General features: G+C 40.7%; 1 protein-coding gene across 3 annotated transcripts; it reads left to right on the plus strand.

Annotated features, from left to right (window-relative positions):
• The first annotated feature begins 10,984 nt into the window (after positions 1-10,984).
• Positions 10,985-24,342, plus strand: LOC142814766 (uncharacterized). Of its 3 annotated transcripts, none has more exons than XM_075894021.1 (4): positions 10,985-11,230; positions 14,135-14,251; positions 18,970-19,180; positions 23,333-24,342. In XM_075894021.1, exons 2-4 carry the CDS (start codon positions 14,167-14,169, stop codon positions 23,340-23,342), a joined length of 306 nt encoding a protein of 101 aa, XP_075750136.1. In that variant the 5' UTR covers positions 10,985-11,230; positions 14,135-14,166; the 3' UTR covers positions 23,343-24,342. The 3 variants fall into 3 exon arrangements, with proteins under 3 accessions (XP_075750136.1, XP_075750138.1, XP_075750137.1); XM_075894023.1 differs by having other exon boundaries at positions 18,975-19,180; XM_075894022.1 differs by having other exon boundaries at positions 10,985-14,251.
• The last annotated feature ends 3,095 nt before the right edge of the window (positions 24,343-27,437 follow it).

Here is a 27,437-nt window from a genome sequence, read left to right on the forward strand (position 1 = left end):
ACAAACAATAGCCTGTCCTTTTATCACTTAAATGCGCAAAGTTTAAGAAACAAGGAAGAGGAAGTCGAAGCTGAAATGAAGCAGATCAACTACACTTTTGATTTTCTTGCTTTTACCTAGACGTGGTTCCGCTCGGAGGAAGACGTCATTCAAATTACTGGCTACAAACATGTAACTCAATTCAGGCAAGAAAAACGAGGTGGGAGTGTGACTATATACTCGCGTCAAAACTTATCTTTTGACATCCTGACTGATTATACGGGCGTTTTCGAAGATTTCGAATGTGTTAGCCTGTTACACCGGAACATTTTTTCATTGCGCTGTACCACCCACCTCAAGGTAACACAGAAGCCTTTCTTCAGTTTATTGAGACATGTTTAGATTATGCTAATTCAAATAAATGGCGTGTTATTGTACTTGGTGATTTTAATATTGATGTTATGGGTAGATCTCCGATTCACGCGGTCTTAACAGAAATAATGCTGCTGTATGGCTGTACAAATATGATTGAGTCCCCAACACGAGTAAACAAATCAACAGCGACAATAATAGATCTTTGCTACACGAACGTTTCTCGAGACACGGTTTTTTCCGGAGTGTTTTCGTCTGGTCTGAGTGACAACTTGCCGTTCTTTGTATTTGTAATTTTAATTAATAAACGAACAACCCCTATCCATTCACGTGTAATGAATGATTTCAATAATATCGCTGTTTTCTGTGAGTTGCTGAAAACAACCGATGGGACAGACGTGTACAATGAAACCGATCCAAATGAAGCGTACGAAAATTTCATTATAAAGGTTATTGACCATTACAATGTCGCTTTTCCTGTTATGGCAATTAGAAAATACAGAAAGGCCCGTAAATATTGGATAAACAAGGCTCTTTTTATGAGAATAAAAGAAAAAAACTTGATGTTCGCTAAATTCCTCAAAACGAGAAGTTCTGAGATATTAGCTGAATACAAAAAGTTTCGTAATATGCTAAGTGCTGATCTAAAAAAAGCAAAGTCGTCATTTTACAGAAAAAAGTTTTCAAACATAGGTAAAAATCCTAAGCAGATCTGGGAAGGAATTAAAACTCTCATCGGCAGCAAAGCTAACACAACACTCGTCGAAATGCTCGTTAAGGGTATTATCTATGACGGTGTTGCATTAGCTGAAAAATTCAATGAACACTTCCTGGAAGCTCGTAAATTTGCCGACTCAATTTCCTTGCCTAATAATACCTCTCTTACGTCATGCATTCAGATTCCTAACTATGACTCGATATTTCTGACGCCAACAACAGAAGCAGAAATCACAACCATTATAATTCTCTCAAAAATACTTGTGCTCCTGGTGATGATGACATCTCACCATTGCCAATTAAGAATTCCATTAGTTGCCTTATAGAACCGCTGATCTATATATTCAATGAGATGTTGGCTACTGGCGTGTTCCCAGATAGATTAAAGATGGCACGTGTTACTGTTGTCTTTAAAGGTGGAAATAAAACAGAATTCGGTAATTACCGGCCAATTTCAGTTCTGCCAATTTTTTCCAAGGTTGCTGAAAAAATAATTTATACACGTTTCTTTGGCTTCTTTTCCGCAAATAATGTAATAAGTGATCATCAATACGGTTTTCAACCTAGGAAATCGACTGAAACCGCATTGCTTTATATAAAAATGTCTTAATTCGAAACATTGAAATGAAACACTTTACTATCGAACTATTTCTCGACTTCAGTAAAGCGTTTGATTCGGTTCAACATGACATTCTCTTAGCTAAACTAGAAATTTATGGAATTCGTGGCATTGCAGGAAGCCTTATGAAAAGCTACCTGACTGCACGTCAACAATACACAAAGCTACATAACGGCACTCGCTCTAACAACGGAACAATAAAATATGGAGTACCTCAGGGATCAATATTAGGACCCCTTCTATTTACTTTGTACATAAATGATATTGTAAACATTCCTTCATCTTCGAACATTATCCTATATGCCGATGACACTAACATCTTCTTTTCTGGTCCCAACCTAAAAGAACTTGAGCAGAGAGCGAATATTTGGCTTGAAGAATTAGAGAGATGACTGAGGGTAAATCAGCTGAGGTTAAACGTGAAAAAAACTAATTTCCTTTTATTCCGTGCCAAAAACAAAGCAATACACCACAACCCAAAACTCTATTTTGGTAATTCAGAAATAACATGTACCAGTAGCTCCAAGTTTCTGGGCGTACACTTCCGCAATGACTTGAGCTGGTCTGATCACGTGAGTCTTGTAAAACTGACAATGGCTCAATCCATTGGTGTTATAAGCCGTATTAACCATCTTCTTCTCCATTCGGTGGCAAAGCAGCTATACTTTTCTCTCGTTCATTCGCACCTCACATACTGCAACTTAGTTTGGGGCACTAGTAATAGGACCAATGCACAAAAATTAATTACCATGCAACAAAAAGCATTGCAACTAATAACTAAAAGGCCAGATAGACATAGCAATTTATTTTCTGTTTTTCGTGTATTGTGTTTCACTGAATGCTACAACCTAAAGTGATGGTTCTTATTTATAATCGTATAAAACAAGATTTTGCTACATTCAGCAATATGTACCTCACTCGTCACATTGAATATAAGTTACGAAGGACGTCACTTGTTTCAGCACGATCTAGAACAAATTATGGTACCCAAACACTTGACCATCAAATAGTAGATATATGTAACAGTTTTCCTTCTGTAGTAGAATTATCACAGATAAGCAGATCTGTATATCATTTTAAAAAGAAAGTAAGATTACTCTTCGATCCAGGATGAAGTGTTTGATGCAATATGTTTTGCCACTTGCGATGCATACTTTTGTTCACCAGGTTGTACTTCACTGCATTTCAATTGTTAAGCTACGCACATTGTTAGCTCCACTTGAATTCTGAATTATGATGGATACTATTGCACCTCTTCATTCATTAAATCTATTCACAACTTTATTCTGATGGACATATCAACATGAAATGGTGTTTTTAGGTTTTCGTACTTCTATAGCGAAATTGCTTGAAATTTCATGACTTCTTTACAGTGATGCTGATGAATTGTGCTGTACTGGATGTTTTTCGCTTTCCTCACCACTGTCTTGTTTTTGTTTTGTTTTTTGGTTTTTTGTTCACGAAACTGTTTACACGAGTATATGTCTCACTCCTTTTTTTTGTTTACGAGCCTGGATGTAGGCCTAGTCAGGAAACAGTTTCGTCTGTTCCCTTTTGCCTGATCTCGGTGGTATGTAACTGTTGTGTACACATGCTAGAATAAAGTATTATTATATTATTATATACGGAAGATTACTTACGCAAAAGATAGAAAGATGTGGAAATATGGAAAGCTTTACGGTGTATACGAAAACTTTCTTAAGAAAGTTCTACGGAGCATACGGAAATTTTCTTACGGAAATATGGAAAACTAAGGAGTGCGAGCAGACTAATAAGACTGGGATGTTAATGTCACTATATTCAAATGGCAGTCTGAGATACGAATACCATTCGCTCCGTGGTGGCGCTACACCACGTCCAGAAAAAGTAATGTCATTGTGATTGTACGTGATGTCAATGTCGACAATTCAGAAATAAATGGCCGCAAAAATTGAAGAAAATGTAGAGTGGTAAAAAGTGAAGATATACAGAAATCATTAGTCCCATACCAAAATGACGAGCATATAAACGAAAAAAAAACGTCTACAGGACGAGCGCTCACTTGTAAAGTTCATTCCTTGAGTTATTCCTCTCAAAAACATGCTAATTCGCTAAATAAATACGCATAGAAATTTTACATCGCAGAATAAATGGTCACCATGAGCCAAGACGACCCGCTGAACCAGTATACACACAGCCGATAAAATATCCAAAAGCAACACGGCGTGCGCAGCGTGACAAAAAAAACTAAACGGCAAAATGAACGTCTCGGGTCTATTCAGGTTTTTTAGAACGCGAAGTAACAGATGAACACCTGGTATCTTGTGGTGCGACCGCACACATGTCGAGCTACTTGGTTATTAGCTTTCACGCAAGTTATCAAGAGAGCAATTTAAAATACAGATGCATGAAGCAAAATTGCCTCTCTGCTTTACTTTACGATCGGCAGTGAATCTTCATGCACAGGAATAATGCCTCTGTGAAGTACACAGGAAAGTGAAGTGGAACAGAAAAAAAGAGAGGAAGAAGACAGAAGAAAGGCAGGTAGCTCAACCAGGTTGATGATTTGCTGCCCTACAGCGTAGGTAGGGGTAGAGGGAGTGGTCAGAAAAATAATTAAGTATGAGAGCACAACTGATATGTACGGACCCATACCGGTGCTTATCATTGATGCTCGAATGGTCGTGTATAGAGCTGGGTCGTTTTGAGATTTTCGAAAGCATTGTTTCAGACCACCATGCAGATTACGCTTCAATTGTAGTGCTATATAAGACACAACTTATGGGCCAGCTTTAATGAATAAGAAGAGAATAGGTGGAAAAAATGCTTTAAAATATATCATGGCTGCATGGACGCATACAAGCAATGTAAAGCGCAATAAAGTGAGAACGCACGAGCTTCTCTTGACACTTCAGTTCTACATGGATGCTTCAACTGTGCTGCAAAGAAATTTAACCAATGTCTGTGTGTGCAACATTGTCCATTTTAAACTATCTATATGTATATCTAAAATTCCTACTGCGAGTTAAGCTACGTAGCACTCCATAACTCTTCCTTTTATTAAGGGCAATTTTTCAAACAAACATTATTCATTTTCTGTCTCATGACTTCGTGCCTGCAATTCTTGGTTTGGCTCGATCACAATTGTGCAGCCTTTATTTTGGAGGAATCAAAACACATCAACCAAATTTTATTTTGGAACTGCTTTTCGGTGATATTGCCTTCCCTCAACTGCCACAGCTTGAGATGAGTCATAGCAAGTCTCGCGCATACCTAGGGCCTACCCTTGAAGAAGCTGGTCCGGCTGTGAAATGCTCAGTTTTTCCTCAAATAAATTTTTGGTTTGAGTTTTCTCACTTCTCGAGTCCCTTCACAATCAAGCAGACCCAATGTTCCCCTTAGTCCTTAATTTTGTTATTTTATGAAATAAATAAAGAAATGTAATAATGAAAATAAAAATACTAATAACTGTTGTGCAAAAAACACAGTCCCACATACATACTTGAACGCAATATTGCTTTTATTTTGTTTTAGTACCTAACGCATTAGAAAAGATAGCAGTACATAAAAAACATTGAAAAACATTTAAAAAATGACACCGAAGGATTCGAACCTGCGCTGCTTAGTTGTGCTCGCGTACGGGAACTGAGTGCGCTAGCTTCCTAAGCCATTCGCACCGGACACAGTTTTTTTTTTCTCTTTATTGCCTTGCATATCATGGCTGTTCACATTTTACATATTTACATATTGGTCCAAATTCAAGTGCGTCACAAAATACACCCACAGAATTCATTGAGGTACCGTCAGCTCTTGGCTGACCATTAATCAATACCTGGGCATTCGTAACAATCGCTCAATGCACCCAATCCAGTCTGGCCCATCCTCTTGGCTTTTCAGCATTTCAAGATAATGGCACACAGATTTGCAAAAATATTGTCGCACAGCTAGCACTTCTACATCCGCGTTTTCAAAGGCACATCGGGTTTTCCATATACTGTGCAGGCCCAGAAGCATGATAAGGTCATAAGGTACACCTGCCTCGTTTTGAACCGAAAGAAAACGGATGCCATGTGGACTTAACGGTAATTCTTTTTTCAAGGTTCTTTGCAGTATGTCCCAGAAAAAGACCCCGCTCCAGCAATCTATAAACACGTGTTCAATTATTTCCGGTTTGTTACACAAGTGGCAATTCGTGCTCCATGGCACGAGTATTCCCTTACCCTGCAACCACGTTTTAACTGGTAAGGTACTAGTATGTATTTTAAAGAAAAAAAGTTTTGACCCCTGGCGCTACAAGCGATCTTTTAACACGCTTCAGAACATCCTGTCCTGGGCCTGCACAATATAGCTGACGGTACAATGGTACAGGCAGTAAAACATCGACAAAGTCTTTATACAATTTTTTACGTGGTACTTCAGCCAGATACTCTAACGAAAATCTCACTGACAAAAAGCGGAAAGACGAGACAACTTCCTTTAAATACCCTTGTATTGGTCCTTGCATATTTGATGATGATAGGAGAAATCCCGGCAGCACTCTAGATAACCTTATTTGTATAACAGTTCTCAAAAAGGGGTCATCTACATCACGCAGAAAAAGGAAACGATTGACAAGTTGTCTTATGTACAAATGAACTAATCCGAGCCCGCCATCTCTAACTTTTCTGAACAGATTTGTGCGGCTTGATTTTTCCCACACAGAGCTCCATATGAAAATTGCAAATACTCTGTGTATTTTCTGTACACTTATTCTACTGCAGTGCAAAACCTGCATTACGTACCACAGCTTGCTCACCAGAAACAAGTTGCACGTTGTGGCCCGTGCGAATATTGAAATACCCCAACCTTTCCATTTTTCTACATCATTGCGCAATGCCTGTGTTTCTTTTTTCCAATACGGTTCACTGTCATGATAGAACTCCAGTGGCACTCCTAAATACTTCACTGGTGTTTCCTGCCATTTTATGTTTCGAAATACTCTTGGCGTGACGTCCCATTCCCCATGCCAGAAGCCAAGGCACTTATCGCAGTTCACGGCACTACCACTCGCCTGGCAAAAAGTTTTCACGGTATTTACAGCATGCATTATACTCTCATAATTTGTACAGAAAACTGCAATGTCTGCGTATGCAAGGAGGCTAACCTCAGCTTCATGCAATTTAAAGCCGCTTATTGCAGGATTATTATTTACACTTAAACAGAAAGGTTCAATAGAAATAGCAAAAAGCAGGGGCGATAGTGGACACCCCTGTCTCACTGACCGAAGCACAGGTATACGCTCACCCGCAGTTTTATTTAATACCAATCTCGTTGTGCATCCAGTGTAAGCCATGCGCACTCCGTCGCTAATCCAACTCCCTACGTTAATGTGCTCAAGTAATGAAAGGAGCAAGTCGTGTGGCAAGCGATCAAATGCCTTTTCGAGGTCAATTTGAAGCATGGCAACATTGAGATGCATAGCGTCACAACTTTCTAGGATTGATCGTGCTATGTTTATGTTGGTCATTATTTTCCTTCCCTTCATGCCACAAGTTTGGTGGGGCCCAATCAGTTTTGTCATAACTGTCTGGAGTCTTCTGGCCAATATTTCCATCAATATTTTATAGTCAACATTAGTTAGGCTAATTGGTCTATATGCAGTAACACTTCTTAACTTCGTGGGATCTTCTGTTTTAGGTATTAAGACCGTGTGGGCTGACAAAAAACGATGGTGGAAGTTGTTTACACTAAAGCCTCGTTAAATACCTCCCTCAAAATAGGTGAAACTACGTGTTTGAATTCCTTGTACACTGCAGCACTCAGGCCATCTGGTCCTGGAGACTTACCATTGTTTAACTTATCAATTGCTTTTTCAACTTCTCGCTCTGTTATAGGCAATTCTAAAATTTCCTTTCTTTCATCATCAAGTCTTGGCATTAATGAAATGAAATCGCTATTGAAACGTTCTGCGTGTACACTGGTTGGTGTGAATAACTCTTTGTAATATTCGAAAAAAGCACCGGATATTGCTTCTTTCGTATGGCACCTTGCTCCTTTATATTCTATTTCTCTTATTTCATTTTTACAGGCATGTCTCTTCTCAGCTCCGAGAGCTCGTTTTGTTGGCATTTCTCTCGCTACCAAGTTTTCCGCTCGAGCTCGAATCAATGCTCCACGATAAAGTTCTTGGTCTATCAACTCAAGCTTCTGTTTAGTTATGTTTATCTCCTCTGAAAATGTTCCGGCATGAGTACATATATCCGCTACTAACTGTTGCAAGTTTTCACGCAAGCGCACTTCAAGTTCTTTTTCAGCATGTCTCAGGATACTGGCTCTCTCAAGTGCTTTCAGTTTAATGGTCTGTTTAAATATTTCCCACGTATGTCCCGAGGATTCAAGTATTCTATTTGCTAAGTCTTCTATGCCCTCTAGAAAAATCCCATTAAACTCTTCATTCTTTAGTAGCTTTACATTATATTTCTAGAGGTCCCAAGAGAAATGCTTGTTATTCCTTTTATGTTTACCCACTGAGAATGAAACCAAACAATGATCACTGAACGTAACAGGTGTAACTCTGTAATCATGGCACGAAGGAATGATTTCGGAGGACACGTATACTCTGTCAAGTCTAGCATGGCTTGAACGCTGAAAGTGGATAAACGTAGCCCCTTTTCCACAGCAAAGACATTTACCCACGTCTTCCAGCTGAGCTTTCGCCACCACATCGAGTAGAACGGCAGTGCTTGAATCTCTGTATAGCCTCGAACTTGATTTATCTATTTTTCGAACAAACGCAGTTTATATCCCCAGCCGAAATTCGTTACGTTCACATTTCAAATACACATCAAGTTTTTCAAAAAACTCCTTTCGATCTTGAATCACAGTGGGTGCGTACACACAGATTACCCTCCATTTTTCTCTTGGTAAGGATAAATCACATGTAATAAAACGACCCGCCTCGCAGTTAGTTACAGACTCCACTTTCGCATAGAGGTTCTGCCGAATTAACAAGATGCAACCTGCAGATGTACCCACCACGTGACAAACGCACACATCAAACAGTCTCGTGAAAGGCTGCACCATTCGCTCAGCGTGCTCTTCACTCTCTACTTTAGTTTCCTGTACAGCGACGATGTCTATATCTTGTTCTATAATCAGGCGGTAAAGCTGGTTTTGCCGCCGTTTGCAGAAAGCCCACATACATTTAGCGTCGCCAATCTAATCGTCGCATTCGTGATGAGAGAAAGCCGAGCGAAAGACGCTCACCTTACCAACACCTAAACCACTGTCCGGCCGACGCTCAAGCCGTCGTGCCGTCGCCGCCGCGTGAAAGCGATGACGAACGCAGGCGGCCAGCACCCCGAGACTTTTTGGAGCCAGCCACTCGCCACTGCCCTTGATCTTCCTGGGTCAGACGCTGCTGGGACGCCGCGTCTCCCTCATTCAGGCGTCGCTTTACTGGCGTAGTTTCAATTATATCCATGTCCGAAGTAGCTTCGGACCCGATGACTGGTTCAGCCTTGTGCTGGGTTTCCATTTGAGGCGAACGCCGTTGCATTGGAGTGCCCATAACCGTATTTTCATCTGTGTCTTGCTTAGGTGTCTCCATCTTTCTCTCGCTGGTCGCCACTGCATGAGACGCCTCCACTCCTGCCTTCGACGCCGCGGCCCTCTCTGCCTCCTCTTCATCCATGAGCAATTCACTGTGGTCGGCATTTGTTGCTCGACTTGCTGCACTGGCATAGGAACGAGTACAGTCCGCCTGCTCATGCCCAAAAGCGCGACAACCAGCGCACTTGGGCACCCTGCAGTCGCGACGAATGTGTCCCGTGTTCTGGCAACGCAGGCCCATCGGCGCTCTTCCTGACACGACCACCAGTGCCATGCCGCTCCCGAGACGCATCTGGTGGGGTATGCGATCCGTAGTAACGCCTTCTTTAGGTAATAGCCGAACGAATCTTGTGGTTTACTAAACTCCTTCGAAGTCTTCGTCTCTCCACTTGTCGCTGATAACTTCTTTCACTTCACCGTACTCCCGGAATGCACGCCGTACAGTCTCTGCGTTGACGTCAAAGGCTACCCGATGCAACTTGAGACGCACCTCTTGCCTTTCTGGGTCGACGACAACGCAGGGCTGGTCTTTCACGGAGAGTAGGCCAGCGTCCAGAAGTGTCTTCTTGGCTTCATCTGTGTTCATGTCAAGAAGCCAGACGTGTGACATCTGATACGCTCCTATGCCGCTTACCTCTTGAATGATGCCTAGTTTCTTGAGCGGCTTTCGGAAGTCATTAATCCCGTACGGACGCGCTGCGATGTCGCAGTGCAGAACCAACGCGCGTCTGAGTCCTTCTCCTGTGAACAGTGGTGGCAGAATTAAATGGTAGTCCTTGGGAAGTGATGTGCACGAGAAACCGCGGCCAGCGTCGGCCGCTGTAACAGCTCTTGACGAGCCTGCCATCCTGCGTCCGCACGTGTCGGTGACCAGAAGCAGAATGACGCGTCGGACACAACATATGCACACAACAATATGTATTGGCATATTTATGTACTATATGCAATCTTATCCATTATTGTGTGCACATGTTTTGTGATTGTATATACGTCACATGCTTTTCGCATGTCTTTCAATTATAGATTGCCGCCCCGTCGCGGATGAAAACAAGTATTTTTACACCCACACACAAGCTTGAGCAGTTGAAGGTTGTTTCCCGAGGCTCTCTTGCGATTGAGTCGGCCACCACAGAAAATTAGAGTGATACGCCATTAATCCCTACATCTAGCTGTGTTCCACTTAGTAGCTTTCTCGCTCGGTGACAAATCGAGCGAGGGGCGCGACGCTATTGCGCACGGCCATGCCTCGCGTAGCAGCGACATCAGCTGATTGCGCCGGCCGGCTTGCTTCGATTTGCTTCAGAGCAAAGAAATGTCATGCCTTGAAAGATTGCGTACCGCACTGTGTCAAAATGTTACTGCTTTGTAGTCATTCTATGATTCATTGAGAATTGATAACTCTGATATCACTACTGTAGAGCTTTGCGTCGGCGACACGCACCGAACGTGAAACCGCACTACGTCTGTCGTAGAAGCAGTAGGAGGCTGTCGTCTGCTAGAACAAAAACCAAACAAAGACCTAGAAAGTATTCATAAGTTGCAACTTGTCTTTTGAATAACCGTTTATCACTTTTAAAGTTATTTTGCCAGATAACATACATTTTTTTTCAGTTTATAGCAGCGACGGATGTTTTTTTTTTATTTCCCTCACACAGATATCCAAGTCAAATCCATTCACAGCTAAAGCCACATGTTGTTTGTCTTCTTTGTTTTCGTGGTCATGCCGTGTCGGTGCGTCTCTCATGTGTTCGCGCTGCTACACACGAGAGCACGAAATGTTAAATTTACGCAAGGAAGCGCCGTTCCTCGTTCGTGCGATGTGCAGAGGTTGCGCGCAATTCCCGCGGTTTTTCGAGTGCGGGTCAAGTGCGAGTCGTCCAAGGAATCGGCGGGTTGTGCGGGCGCTCGAAAGAATCCAGGTGACGGCTGACGCCTGTGGTCGCTTCCCTCAGGACAGTGTGAAAGAAACTAAATGTAAGAGAGATACTTTTTTATGTAGACTAAGTATGCCACTTAGTGCAAGTGTGTGTTGCCGCACTCGAACGAGGCTTCGTGAAACGGCAGCCGTACGCGCCTTTGCGAGTGCGGTTGCCGATTCGCTTTGACAACGCTAACGCCAGCAGAGCCATGGCGCATTGGCGTGGCCTTACTGGAGCTAATTCGCGACAACTGCGGCAACATGCATGTGTATGGTGATCGATTTTTTCATAAGTGCAATGTAGTGAGGAGGACGCACACGGCGCTTGCTACGTTGTTGATTAAACGAAGCCTGCGGTGCCCTTTGATGCAAAGCAGCATTTTCTTCACGTTCGCGGGCGATACACTTTGTAACTTGGCTCAATTCACCTAGCCAACCGCCTAAGTGGGTTGATAAGCATACGTTCACAGTAGAGCGTTAATATGCCCCTAAACAGTGGCGTATGCTTGTTAAAAGATATAATGTGTGTGCCTAGTGTAGAGAGACAGATGTGTTCGTGCAATCTGTATGTGTGCCTGCAAGACACCTTTGCTTGTAACTAATAATGTACCGGCCAGCACCTACATTGTACGCCTGACTTTGAAGAAAACTTGCACGCACAGTGTGAGACTTTGTAATCTGCCAGAGTTGCTTTTCATAAAATAATACATTGCCAGCATGTTCAAAATATGTTTCGCTGCTGTGTGGCAGAGGTGCGGTTATCACGCTGTTGTGTAGTTGCTGATGCAAGCACTTATAGTTTTGATGCATGAATATTTCTCGTCTAACTCATCGGGTGTTTGGCTGTTTCAGCACAAACAAGGCAAAGAGAGAAGGAAGACGGGTAATGACAGGACCAGTGCCGACTTTTGTTTGCAGGAGAATACCCATGTTGGTGTACTTATTGTGACAGCCTTTCTGTGTTGCTTTTTTGCCCAATTTATGCAATTACACAGTTGTCTGCAATATGAGAAAGAACACTGAAATTAGCTTTTAAAGGTCATGATGACTAAATGCCTAGTAATTCACAGCACAAAGTAAGAACAAAAGACATCAGTATGATCAATGTGGGACGAGTACAGTCTGTCATCTAAAAAATGTATTGTGCAAAATGGTGCCTAAGTAAGAAACCTCTCTATGTTTGCAAACTGTGTGACATCACATCGAGCACTGTGCCAGCCATTCCCTTCCTCGATGCAAGGACTGGTTGGAAAGGAAGTTGTTGGTGACGTTCTTGATAGCCCACTGATATGTATGCGATTCCAAACCTGTAGCCTAATATATACGTAATCTTTTGTGCAGTTACATCGCTGCATCTGACACCTACAACTTATTTGCATATTTACATTGCTCCCTTAGGACCTAACACACAAACTTGTAGTGTGCATTGTTACTTCATGAATATCGAGCTGTAAAGGTACTGAGTATATGTGAAACAAGAATCTCTGCTTATTACATGAAGACATAAGAGGCCTTCGATAAAACGAGTTGTACCTTTATTGGGCTTGCGTAATCGTCGGGGCGATGCATACATGCAGCTTCAGCAAATGGTGTCTTTCAGCCCGGTGACCATGCACTTTTTTTCTGCACACAGCGCAAACACCGAGATGTACCCACTCACAGATAATTGCGTCAAGTGCATATTTACCTTGACGAAACTGTCGAATCAAGTTTTTTCAACAACCGGTCGCTGCCACGAGTGCTAACGTCTTCGCAAACAAGACATATTGTTATTCACACTGCACACACCACACACAATATTCTCTGTTGAACCGATATTCTCAATACTTTTCAAAGCACACTACATGCATGCCGCAATTACAGTGCATATTTTTGAAGACTATGCCACTGTTCCTCGCACAGGCCACAACGTGTGTTCACTTCTTTAAGATAAACAGACAGCGTGGCAAAAAGTTCACCACACAGTTTACGCACAGCTAGATGTTTGCTGACACATACTACAGCTAATGTTGACATTGTAACGTGAAGTGTAAGCTTTGAAAAATTAAGGCTTGTCCCAAACACCGCACGACTGTACCGGGCTGAGCCACTAGCGGGAGTGTTTTTCCAGCCACACCTTTTACGTGTGCCATTGACATCATGCTGTGACGTACCTCGGTAGGGGCCTATCGCTGCATACTTTATGTGAATTAGGGTCTTGTTAGAGAAAGCAGGCATTGTTGATTTCGTAACTTGTTCATTTCTAACGGGGCCTTCATTTACACGAGTTGTCTGACTGATATTCAGGCGAACTTTTGTGCAACAAATTATACAGTTGGCAGTCTGTGCTTGCCCCATACTGTTGTTACTGGTGTTTCTCGTTGTTACTTTGCACTGTTCATCACTGCTCACCTACAGAAACTAGCCTAGCTTGCCACTGTTTTGGACAAGATGCAGCTGGCAAGTGCGATAGTGTTCATAACTCTAAATGCCCAAGCAAAAATTATCGTTTAATATTCAGTTAGTTGCATTCATATTCGTATATTATAAGTTACCATTGATTAAACATGAATCCGTGTTATTTCACATAATGCTCACAACTTTAAATATCAAATTGAATAGTGTTTATAAAAAACATGGGCTTTAGCTAAACTTCATGCTGTTTTCTTGAAATGCTGACAAAACGCTATTGCATGCTTAGTTGCCATGAGTCGGATTGTGTTTGAAATACATTGCGATTCTTCACCAGACTGCCAGTAACACTTCACATTGGGGGAACATTTATTAACCATGGATTGATTAATTTTGAAGAATGGAAAGAAAGAAGCGGCAGGCCGGGATACTTACTTGATATTGGCATTCGTTTTGCTACCCAGCACATTATCATGCAAACTTCCTATAGAGTGGTTATGCGTCTTGCATGTGTGTCTGTAAACCAAGAACTTTGGGTAGAACTATATTTGTCTTACAAATGGTTGCAGGACTGTAAAGGCTGTAGGGCTGCTTCACCAATATGAATGGTGGAATCCCTGGACATATGTTCAACCATGCTGCATCAGCTGCTTGGTGTTCTCACGGCCTCTTTACAGATGTTTTGGGTGAGTAAATCAAGCAGGTTTCAATACAGGGAAAAATATAATATGACAGCACCTCTTGTGCGTGCCTTACATGCCAAGTATATCAAATAATTATCTTGCACCTTGTGGCCTGTAATTTTTAAAGAGACACTTCTTTTTGCTTTATATTTGAGTCATCATGCTTCGACAGCAAGTGTTCTTGAACAAATAACTGATCTCAATAATGACAAAACACCCTTCATACTTGGTCCTTAGCATAAGCTTGCACATATCAATAGCAGATTCAATTGTTCATTTTTTGCTGTGATTTTAATGAGAAAGAAGCAAAGGCAAGTTCAGATTGGAGTGGTCGGTAACATCTGTTTAGGCTGTGCCATATTGCTTTGCAACCAGAGTTACTTGTGGCCACATATACAATAAAGCCATATGACATGCATTCTAAATGAGATTACCATATCATATTTCACTGCATTTTAATATGTGTCGAACAAATGCAGATATCTTTAGCTTGCCACTATAAAGGGTTCTTAAAACAAGGTTGAAATTTAGTCGTGGTGTTGCAGCTGTGTATGACTCAACAATGAATGCATAGCCGTGATAATTTTTCTATATGTTGTCGCAATAGTAATGTTACACACATTGGATGATACAAAAGGGGTCCTCGCTTATTTCGCTTTTTTCGCTATGCTTATTTCTTGCCTCTTCTTGCCATGTGCTCCTCCTCACTGTGCAAGGAGCAAGAACAGTGGCCACAAAAACACGTATTTAAAAAAATGTTGTAAGGTGAGCACTGAGAGACTAAACACTTCCAAAAGGCCCAAAGAGGAAAAGGTATCGTTTCTAGCTACTTTTTGGGCACCTATAGCTATTTGTGCTGCTGCAGTTATCATTGTTGATCAGGACACTATTCTGAAGTCGTTGCACACATTTGCTTTAAATGTTAAAAAATAATTGGAGGTGGTATGGCACCCTTTATTGCAGTTACATACAGAACTAGGTTTCAATGTGTAAGCCAAATCTGTTCACTATAATTCAATCCTAATGATATCTGAAATTGAGAAAATATTCACAGAAAAGCTCAGGAAAAGGCTAAGTGGTTGCCCCTTGAAGGTGAAAAAAATACCCTTCTCCTGAAAGGTCAATAGAATGTCTAGTAGTCTCGATATTACATGCACTATAAGATATTCTGGTGTGGTGCTTTTCATGCATGTTATAATGAGAGGGATTTTAATTGGAACGGTTGTCACTTTGCCCTGTGTTGCTGAAATCGTTCACATAATTATAATACATGAATCACTTTATGCCTTTTGATTTTATGCAAATGGTTTGCTTACCCAAACGGTATAACTTGATTTGGATAAAATTGTAAATGCTCTCAATTTTTTTTACTATACAGCAGGTTTATTTTTAAAATACATGACCGTAGATGTGAACGCAGTTGGTGGCGTGCTTGATTAATGCTTCTCTATCACCACTCTAACTACACCTGCTACAGTGCATAGTGTGACAAAAATAATGGTACTTAACATTACTGGCAGCATACACTTTTATGTCTCAAAATGTGTTAGAAAGCCTGGTAAAAATGTGTGTACCTTCTTTTTGCTCCAACTAAATATTCTGGTCTACTCAAAGCAGCTCCCGCTCTTTTAAAGTCCTCAAACTATTTGGTGTTTTAAAGAAGTATCATTGCCATATCCTTCCTTTGTCGGCCTACTCACCACTCTAATAATGAGAATTACCCGACCACATTACCCAGGAACATATATGGGGATGTTATAAAAAGTAATGTCTATTTAATTGTCAAAAGGCGTGAACCCATTAGTAACTTGTCGCCAAGTTACGTTTTCGTTCACTTTGTTTTCACAATTTTTTAAAGTTATTTTTGATAACATCACCTATAGTTTGTTTGGCATAATTGTCTGCTAGTTCTCATTATAATGTGTTCAACAAGGACAACGAACCCTTAAATTTATAGTTCTTTCCTTTACTCATGAATCTGAAACAGTGAATCTCAGTAATCTTAGCGGTGTGTGACTTGTTTTTTTGATCAGTTGTGCATTGTTCAATTACATGCATTTAGGTGGGAGGGCGAACCATCGCCACCTCCTGTGACAAGCAGATTTTCTGAGAACTAACAGATGCATAATGCTGCCAAAGAAGTATAGCGATATTGGAAGTAATCGTAATGTAATTGTCAAGAAAGAAAAGTGGAAGAAAAGATAACTTGCCGTGGTGAGGGACAGAACCTGCCACCTACGAATAAAGCGTGCGGTGCTCTACCAACTGTGCTACGTAACACAGCAGCTATTGCCCCTTCCGCTTGGCAAGGTATATATGTGTAGCTAATCGTCGGGGAAACAGTCAGCCCCGCTTGTTGCCATCATGGCTAGTTTGGGACACTTTTTCTTTTCTATTGGCATCACGTAGCATGTGATATTATTACAAACTGGCAGCCTGACTAACGCTCCTGTGCTTAATGCACATATACACCCCATAAGTGGACGGGTAGATAACTGTCATAGTTAGTAGTAGGGCATCAGATGCATTATTCAAAGGTTTCCAGATTCGGTTATTGCGCAAGACTAGTTACCTTTTCTTCCATGTTACTTTCTTGTCAATTACATTACAAATACTTCTATTATTATCCCTAGTACTTTTTCTGGCAGCATTGTCAGTTCTCAATAATATCGTTTCTAACAAAGAAAAACGAGCCCTTTTTTCCTTCATTCGCAGTGAGGAACTTAAGGCAGGCTTGGTGCCATGAGGTTGTATATGAGAGATAATTGATCTGCTGTTAGCTGATGTAATAATAGCGCGTACTGCGTGCCACCAGTAGGCAAAAAAAAGGTGTCCCACACTTGCCATGTATGTTAACAGGCAGCGCTGACTGACTCTTCCATGATTAAATTCACATATATACCGTACAAAGTGAAAGGGGGATAGTCGCCATGGTAGCTCAGTTGATAGAGCATCGGACACGTTATTCGAAGGTTGCAGGCTCGGTCCCTGTCCAGAGCAGGTTATCTTTTTTCCTTCTACTTTTCTTTGTTCACAATTACAACACTTCTATTCTTCTTGCAGATTTTCTGGTGTTTGCTAAAAAAAGGTACCTTATAATCTGAAGAGGCAAACAGAATGTGCCAGTGTACGAGTTAGCTCTTGTAGTGATTACAAGTAAGATATGTTTTGAAGAATAAATCATTCTGCCACTTGCCTAAAAAATGCGTACAGGACATGGTGCTGGATGCACTTTGTTATTTTTGAATCGAGCTATCTTGAATTCTATTTTTATAAATTATATGGGCTACACATGACGGTATCACACATTTTAATGCCACAAAGAATATGCAACGAGCAATGTTATAAATGCGAAATTGCATAAGGATAAGGTGAAAACTGCACCCTCAACGAGAATTTACAGGGAGCACAGGGTGCAGGCGTCATTTCTTCTGCCCGTCCTTTTCAAGTGCGAGCTGTTTTCACCTCGTTCTGATCAACTAACTAGATTGAGATGTGTTGTTATAGTGCATAATGGTGCTCCATGGGAAACTAGGTTTGTCTCAAACTCTGTGTGTGCCTTTCAACCTATATGGTGCCCTGTTCAAGAGTTCATGCAGACCAGATCGTGTAAAACAGGACACCCGTTTAACATAATAACATGGCTTAAAGCATAAAGCAGTTAATTAGACCGAATATCAATTTTTATAGTAGCTGTTTTTTTCTGCAATAGAAAGCTTACTGGTCTGAGCGTATAATCATGCAATGAAAGAAGAGAATTTTCGAGGCTTGTGTCTTTTTGTTTGACATGGCTTTCATGAGTACATTTAATGGTAACGCAGAAAGTGCTGGAAACATTTTAAGAATTTCCGGGTCTCTGACAGCTATGAAGTGTCACACAACACAGGCTGCAAACAGTGGGAGGTCAGCATAACAGCTTTATATGTTTGTGCATTGCAGTTTGCAGCGAAAGCATGCATTTCACAAGCGTGTGAAATGCACATATTTCTCACTGTGCTGCTTTTTGAGGGTTGACTCCTCTGCGTAAGCAGCACAGATTAATGTTGGCACAGGTAATATGGATATATGCTGTAACTTTGACCACTAATCTTTTTGCATGTTAAAGCATCAACCTATTTGCAGTAAACATACAGGCTGCATGACATACTGATTTTTAGGCTTTTTAAGTGCAATTTTAAAAGGAAGTGCCACTCAATTTGCAAAAAGAATGCAGTTCAATTAACGGATTTTGGTTTCCACCTCCAATCACACATGCTGGCGACTTGTCTGTCTCTTTAATGAAGAAATCCTAATCAAAATTTTTAGTTGAATGGGTTGGTACTGATGTTGAATTTTGTGCACTGCTCATGAGTAGAACGATAGATTCGTGCCCCACCCGTCAGTACTGCCTGAAATCGATCAGGCTATCTTTGCATAGTTTTCTTATCGTTACACGATCAGTGTCAGCTTAAGCTATGCCATGAAAGCGGCCCACAGCGTCCAGCTAATGTTGTTTCAGTGCGCAACTGTAGTTGTTGTGCTGAATGACCTTTCTTTATATACGCTACATAACAAACTTGCTCCTTTAGAGTCAAGTGCATCTTCGGATCGATTGTAAGTGTTTGCATATGCGAGGCCTAAAGTTTTATAAGAAATTCCTCAGTATGTCACGAAGAAATGTGTGTTCTGCAATAATTTGTATATCATTATATACAACTCCTAAAGCCTCGTCTACAACTTAGTGCAGGTTGACCTTGAGCAGAAAACGAGGAGCAGCCGCAGCCCCAGAAAACAGCAAGCACCATTTAAGCTCCCCAAGCGCTCTTCGACAGGAACAGCAAAGTCACTGTGTGGCATTGAAAACCATTGCAAGGTGTGCCTTACCAGTACACTGCGCACTCTCTCATCGCGGAAGACGAAGTTGACCACTCCAGAGGAACATTGCTGTGTGTTGTGAGTGCTTCAGTGGTTTTGGTTTTGTCCAGCCAGCAGTCAAGAAATCATGTGTAAGATTCAGTCGGGATGGCTAGAGGGAGTCGGGCAGGCATGTTTCGACATTTGTCTAGCCAAGTAGTGCCAATTTTCGCACTGGTCCTGTTGGAGTTACTGCTATAAATGACAGAAGCTTTGTCACCTCTGTAAATGTACAGATGTGTCAGGGAAGATTAGCTGCAATAGTTTTTTTCTATAACTGATAGCTGCCAACATTCTTCATTGTACAGGAGTTTTGATCCTCACTCATGGGTGTAAAGCCCTCCACAGAAAAAATGCTACACGTCTACTTTCAGAAGGCCCCAAGGCCTTACTTGTAGGTTTTTTCGGCTTGTAATCATAAGCACCTCGTTTGGGTGAACATGAACATTTTAAACATGTACAGCAAAAAATTTGGGTGGCTGGTCATTTTGTCGTTATCATGTTTCTCGCAATATTCTTAAGGATGTTGTGCATTACGTTGTCAGTCTGATTCATGTGCATAGAAGACGTTACGCAGTTTCAGGCTACTTCAAGCACCGTATTGTAAAATAAAAAGCCTGGAAGCAACCTATCAATAATTTTTTAACACAGTTGCTTAATTTGATGCAAGATACATCACTAAACTTTCGTGCGTATTCATCAATGTAAGCTCGTCTTAGTGTTATCTAAAATGAAGGTGCGAGTTGACAGATGGAAGCATCTAGTGGGGTAATCAGGGTGAACAGTGGAAGTGCCTCAGACAGGCTGGCCGATGTTGCGATAGGAGGACCTATTTTTTAGAAGTCACCTTGTCATCCTTGGCGTGTTAGTTTAAATGGGGTTAGTAATGACATCGTCTTTTGGTATAGGTGTGTGTGCCTGTTGGAAATGTTTGAAAAAAAAACCTATAACGCAGAAGAGGGCAGCCCTCGCTTCCTTTCAAGTTATATTGCCATGATACAAAGTGTTTTCATGTCGGAGGTTGGGAGTAAGGGAAGCAAAAAAAAGGTAAAAGAAAGAAAAGAAAAAAGAATAAAGAAAAGGGGGATGCAAAGAAAAAGTAGTGTGCTACACTGCTCCTACTTTGCATCCCTCCTTTTCTTCTTTTTTCCTTCTTTTCTTTTTTTCCCTTTTTTACATTTGCATTGTCCCATCGAGTGCATGAATCAATGACACATGGCTTTGCTATAACAAAGATGCCTATGTGGTGTTGGATTGAACAGTGCATTGTACTTCATTCAGTTCAATTACAGGCTGATCGGTCTTGCAATAAGTGCTTTCTCTCTATCACCACACATGATCAAATGAAAAGTTTGCACTTGGCTCTTAGTATACTGGTATATAGCTTCTGTCTTGGACTACCCAAATGAATGTTATTTGCTGCTGTTTATGGTAATGAATTTATCCAACATGAAAATATCTTGCCTTGTGAACTTTGTCAAACCTGCCTTTCTTTTTCTTTCGTATGCAGGCATTTTATGTAAGGCAGTAACAGAGAGGTGATAGCTTGAGCTTTTGAAGAATAAACACTGGCAGTGAGGCAATTCCACATCAAACATCCCGGCCATTTTGCCAACCATCCTAAATGTGTTTTGAAAAAAAAAATATTGTGCTCGTTTACTGTATTGAAAACAGCAAAAGGCTAAAATATGTCGCAGAGAACAAAATATTAGGCCACCTTGGTGCCTTCTGGACTTCCCAGGATGTTGTCTGGGTGTTGTTTGTAAAAAAAGTATTTCAAAAATACTGCTTCTTGTACACCAAATTTGGTCTATGTATTAAGTAAAGGTGATTGTATGTAGTGAATAAAGCTCAGTGAAACTAGTGCAATTTTTTTGCCACTTCAGAAGCAAGAAAGCAGTTCTCTTTATATGGCAAGTTATGTGATTACACTTTTTGTTTTAAAAAAGAAAATAATTTTTGAAGTTTCCTAATGATGGCTGTTTTCGCATTTGATATACGACAGCTGCCGTTCCAAAGTTCCCCATGGCGCTCAATAGGAGACTTCAAAAATCATTTTCTTCATTGAAACAAAAATTGTAATGATAACACTTGCCATATAACAAGAACTGTTTATTTGCTTTCAACTTACACATAAAAGTAGTTTTTAATTAGACACTTACTGCAAATTGCATCTCAATGTGAAAAAAACGATTATATAGTGATATTTGTAATCTGGACCTAACATTATTTTTTTTCGTGAAATATACCTTCGGTGGAGTGAGTATTTATGGCTCAAATATTCATACAAAGTGCAGTATTGCCATAGAAGAAATGCAAACGATAAACAGTTTGGCTGAGTTTTTCAAAGCCTATGTAGCGAAAAAATTGCAAATTAGTTACTCGGCTTCAAATATTTTAAAAAAGCGCTTTTACCTAATATGTAGATCAAATTTAATATGACAAGAAAAAGCGGTACTTTTAAATTTTTCTCAGAAACAGCACCCCCATGACATTCTGCGAAATTCTGAAGGTACCCACGTGACCACTACTTTTTCTCTTCAAAATATTTCAGCAAATAACTGTTTTCAAAAGAGTAAATTACCACCATTTTTTTAACTATATATCTGTGATGGTCGCCAGGCAGTATGGTATGGATGTTTGGTGTAGAATGGCCCAGTGGGAAAAACAACAAATGTATGAGCATTCTTTGACGCTCGGGCAACTTCGAAAGCATTTTTTTGTTAGCAGCAATTCAATTAAGCCGTTGTCTTCATGCTTAGGTCCAAAAACAAAACACAAGTAACCAAAGTAGTCCTAAGAGTCATGCAGTCTCGCTGTTCTAAGGCTTGTGGAGCCTCATTTAGTGCAAGCTTCACCATTTTTAAACATTCAAATTCAGCCAACAGGCTTTGGAGGCACAGTGCATTTTCAGCTAAAGTGTTTCACACCAGTTACTAGGATAAAAAGCGGCAAGTAGAGGTAAAAATACAATTTAAAGGCATTGTGGGTAATAACAAAAAGGTCTGCTTTTTTGTGTGGTGCTTTGCCTGAACGCTGTGCTTTTTGTGGTATAAATCATTGTCTAGTGAACATAGGCCTTAAAAACTAACATTGGCCTTGTTGAGCTCGATTTTTTTGTTATAGTCTTAGTAGCCATATTAAAAATTGACTTCAAGCTTGATGGCTCTTTTGAAGATTTTTTATTGCGTAATGATATTTCAGAGTCTTAGTCGATTTTGTAATAAAAAAACGTGATGTCATAATAGGGTCATATAGATATCATATAGAGTCGTTCAGTTCTACCTCACCTTTTACATTCCTAATACAGCAGTTATTTTCAATGTCAGTATTTAAAATGGAATGAGCATGCTGTATGTAGTAAGGTATAAGCACTTACAGATAGCACATGCACCCAACTTTTCTGTTGGCAGTTTATTTCTGTTATTCTTGATTTATATGTGGGGTTTCACGTCCCAAAACCACTATATGATTATGAGAGACCCCGTAGTGGAGGGCTCTGGAAATTTCGACCACCTGGGGTTCTTTAACGTGCACCCAAATCTGAGCACCCGTGCCTACAACATTTCTGCCTCCATCGAAAATGCAGCCGCTGCAGCCGGGATTTCATACCGTGACCTGCGGGTCAGCAGCCGAATTTTAGTTACTCTTGCTCCCCTATTTCTGTGCAGTTCGGTTATAGTAGTCTGGCTTGCACAGATTTTTAACGGCACCTGCCTGATCCTGCTTGCTTTCATGGTAATTTTAACCTTCATAAGATGCATAGTTTCACGTCTCGAAATTGTTCAAGATGCCAATTTTGTGCACAAACTGTATAGTTTAGAGGCAGCAAATGTACAAGTACGCACTACTAAATGTACATTGAGAACTTTCACTGGCAGTTCCTAAAGTTTTAGTGTGCAGGAAGCATTTAAATCATAATTTTATAAGGACATATAAATAGATTATCTCTACCATTGAAAATCGTGGCAACAACCTAGTTATTTTCACTGTGATAAGCATGCTGTTTTCTTTCATGTGGCAGAACTAAATTATACACTTCTTTCTTCTATTATTCACATATGCATAATATGAAGGATTCTCTGCCTTACATTTTCAGTTTCATTCTGTGTGTTATATTTCTTCTGCATGTGAACTAAGGTGCTAACTTGTGTGCCTGACATTATTTGTGCCAATTATTTACATTTTCAGGTGCCTATGAAGGACACATAAGCTCTATGGCAGTGACCTCCCAAATCTACAGTGGTGCTGGAGCCTCAAGCAGCATTTCGTCGATCTCCACAAGGCGTTCATGAAATAAACACAGCGCCACACTTTCACAGTGCTATAATTATTATTCATGTTTAAAATTTCGTTCCGAAATTGCTGTTACATTGCGTTTTGTGCCACCATCCTGTGGCTTAGGTGGAGCTCGTGAAATTACGGTGCAGTCACCTCAATTGCGTACCATCAACACTGCAATGTGACTATTCACAGCTGGAGCATACAGACAAATAGAAAATATATTGATTGTAGCAGGGCTGATGTGTATAATAATGCTTCTCTATTGCAAATAATAACTTTATAGGTTTTTGAAGTCTTGCATAGAACACAGCATTAATGTGTTGCAATGTAACCACCATTTATGATCACTAGCATGTTAATTCAGTAGCTTTGTAACGTATTTTATTTAAAAGATAATTTTGCTTCCGCATCACGACAATTGGAAAGATGCCGATGATTCAATCCCTCATCATGCATCTTTAAGAAATATTGTGATTTGTACATAGTATTGCATGTACTCAAAATGTGGACGTCTATTCAATTTACACATTATTTTGCTTTGCAATAGATTCGGACGGTCAATTCATTTCTGCATAATTAATACAGCTTTCCTTATCTGCGGAGCTTTCCGCATCATGCGGCTTTCCTTATCTGCGGACCGTTCCGCATCATGCGGCTTTCCCTATGTGTGGACCTTTCCGCATCCTGGGCTTTCCTTATCTGCGGCACTTTCCGTATCATACGGCTTTCCGTAGTCAAATAATGGCGTATGTGCGGAGCCACACATACGGAAATTTTCAGTAATCACACATCAGAGTGATTTCTTGCTTATCGCAAACAGTTAGCTCTGTAAGCAGTGGGGTTGTCGCTCCCTTGACGATGTCTTCGAGTCTGGCTTGCTTCCTCTTCATGGTAGCAATAAACCGAAATTGCATGGCTGTCGTAGATCACTTTCTTCGAGATTGTGATGCGAGTACCTTCTACAGGAAGGTCGGTAGTCACTCTGGCGTTGCAGTCTCTTCACTTCTCGCACCTCCAATAGTGCCTAGAATACACGTTCTTGTCAACAACATAAACATAACCACAACTGCAACAAAGTATTGGTTTAACTTTTTGGTAACACACCCCGCCACATCTTCGTCAATTTCCCTCGGAATAGGGGGTATTCACGTGCATGGTTCAAGAAATTTTCGGCGATACGTTTTTTCAGCATTTTGATTTTCCAGTATTCGTGGTGTTAGGTGTTTTAATTTTATGGCATTTATACTTTTTAAGCTTTTTGACATTCGGCCTTTTAATAAATCGGCGTCTTGATTTTCGACATTTTGATAGGGACCCAAGCTAATACTCCCTAAGAAATCACTTTAATTAGCCCGAACAAAGCTTAGTATGTTCTCTAAATGCTCCTCGCTTCCACACAGCTTGTATTTCATGCCAGGATCTATTGTTACAAGGTATGAACACGTGCAAGCACACAGATAACTTAGATAAGCTGAAGATAACTAGTGAATATTTTTCTCACCTAAAACAAAAAGTAAACAAAAACTTTCAGTCAGTACGCAATGAATATCACTACTAAATCGACTGTTCAGTATATTTTGCCTGGAACACGTCAATGTTGAACTTACAACCACTTATGAGCAAAAAAAACTTCTTTAGCAAAATTTTACGCCGGTTGTCCACACTATTTTGCATTACGTACGTTTCAAATTATTTTTCGCCTACATGAAAACTACTTGACAATTCGTTAATACAATATATTTCATGTTACTATTATCTGTCTATGAAAAAAATCTCCAATATGGGCCATATTTCTCTTCCTTAAGGCAGCAATAAACACCCAAGAAAGGGTTCGTAAAAATTATTTCAAGTTAAAAGGACACCTTTGTTCAATTGGTCAAACTTTTCTTTATTTTGATATTGGAGTGAGTTAGTGAAAATATTATTAAGAATGTAGAACAGATTCTTTGGCAATACATTTTACGACTCAAGCTTCAAGCTTTCCGAAAACAATTCGCATGCGTCTTATGGTACCAAAAGTGTATGTCAAGAAACATTTCATGGGAAAATTCCTTGCTCTATAAAAAGATGATCCTCAATTTTTTAAAGCTAATCTCTAATGGTCGAGCGCCAAGGTTTGGCGAGATGGCGTGGAATAGCCCAGTGATAACTTTTGCCACATAAAGCTGTTTGTTTGCTCTAGAATGAGGTATAAAGTTAATTTTCACTTGGAGCCCCATGTGGTGTAAATTTCGTCTCAATGTGGACCGAAATTATGATTTTCTTAAACCCGTATTTTTTTCTCACCCAAAAAAAACTTTAGTCTCCTAGAAATATAGGCATAATATACTGTGGTTGAAGAATCTGTGGTTGAAGAAAAGGAAAAAAAGACGCTATCTTTTCTTGCGAGAGCAGGGCTCAGTGGCTTGAAGGGAGGGGGGGGGGGAGTGGAGAAAAGAGTTTAGAAGTAGGAAGGAGGAAAAGGTTTGGAAAAGAACGTGACGGCCATGGCTGCCAGAGCAGAAAGAGTATAGGGGCCGTTGGCAGGGCAGTCCCAGTCGTACGACTTGGAAATGTGGAGCTGCAACCATGTACGCACATACCTATGGCCATTCCCACAAGAAATAAAATGTCCTAAATCACCTTTCTTGGGCAAGAATACAAAAAACTAGCTAAACGAGAAAACTAAAATAAATTAACAACCGATAATCTAACCACCGATTGTCACCACAGCTGCGGAAGGAAGGAAAAACGTAATACGTGACCTCGGCACGAACGGCTACACAGAGGCATTTATTCGCAGAACGCTGTGTATAAGAAAAGACACGGGAAACACGACACCAATGGTGCCGCAACATCGCCGCATGTCGACCCAACTTGAGGGCAGGGAACAGCGTACGGAGCACAATAACAGAACACTGCGACACCACTCGCAACATGTTTGCCCCATACCAGTCCCGAAGGCATGGTGTAGAGCTCGTTGCGTTTTGTAGTCTTTCTGCATTCCTTGAAGAGCACAAAGAGCGCGAAAGATAGGGTACGGGAAACTTGAGCGTGGAAAACGACTTTGCCATCAAGTCTTTTGCAGTGTGGACTGGAAAAACGCAATGATGAGTGAGGGACGACAGGAAGTTCTTACGTGCTTTAAAGATGACTATGAATAGAAAAGTGTTTAAATGGGGATAAAAAAATCTACAAAAACAAGGGCATTGCTATGTTGTGTCGGTACAACAGAACTGCAGGCCATTTGGAAAAAGATGGCAGCAATCTCTCATAAAGAGACTCGAGAATTAAAAGCCTCTCTGATGGCCGAGAGGTAAAAGAATTCTTCAACCACGTTTCAGCTTGAATAAATTTATTTGCGCGAGTGATGAAGGATCACGCACGGCTTGAACGGTGCGTTTCTGCCTCCTTCCTTCTTGAAATATGGCCGCGAGAATTTTCATGGTACCCTAAATTTTGCAGCCACTGTTTAGTTGGCAGTAAATGACATGACAAAAGCCCATGTTCTGTGTCATCGTACATTTTAACAAAACTTGAAATCCAGCCAGTGGTGCATTGCTATCGAGAAATTTTCAGCGCAAACTAATGCTTCCACACGACGTTCACAAGTATCCGTCCTGTCTCTCTCGTTCTTCTTAAAGTCTTGTTTAGTGCTCACAACTTTCCCAATCACCACAATTATTCAAGAAAAAAGCTGAAGTGGCATCTCAGGGCACAAGCAGTTCAACGCAATAGAAAGACAGAACGGGTGCTCTATTACTCGCGAATCGTGCTGCTTTCTCGTCTTTGAAGCCACACTAATAATTAATCTTGAGCTTAGCACTTATTCTCCGTTGATTAGGTACATAATCATAGACCAAGCTCAGTGTAAATTCCGATGTCACGTCATAAAGGTGACCTGGAGTGGCACATGTGTCACAACAAGCTGCAGCACCCAATTCTATGCCATCGTACCATCATGCTCGTTTAATACAAACGTTTGTAGATTGGATTACAGAAACAACATTAAAAGACCGAGAAATATTTAGTT

This window comes from Rhipicephalus microplus, chromosome 4, assembly GCF_043290135.1.
Source record: "Rhipicephalus microplus isolate Deutch F79 chromosome 4, USDA_Rmic, whole genome shotgun sequence".
Lineage (NCBI taxonomy): Eukaryota > Metazoa > Arthropoda > Arachnida > Ixodida > Ixodidae > Rhipicephalus > Rhipicephalus microplus.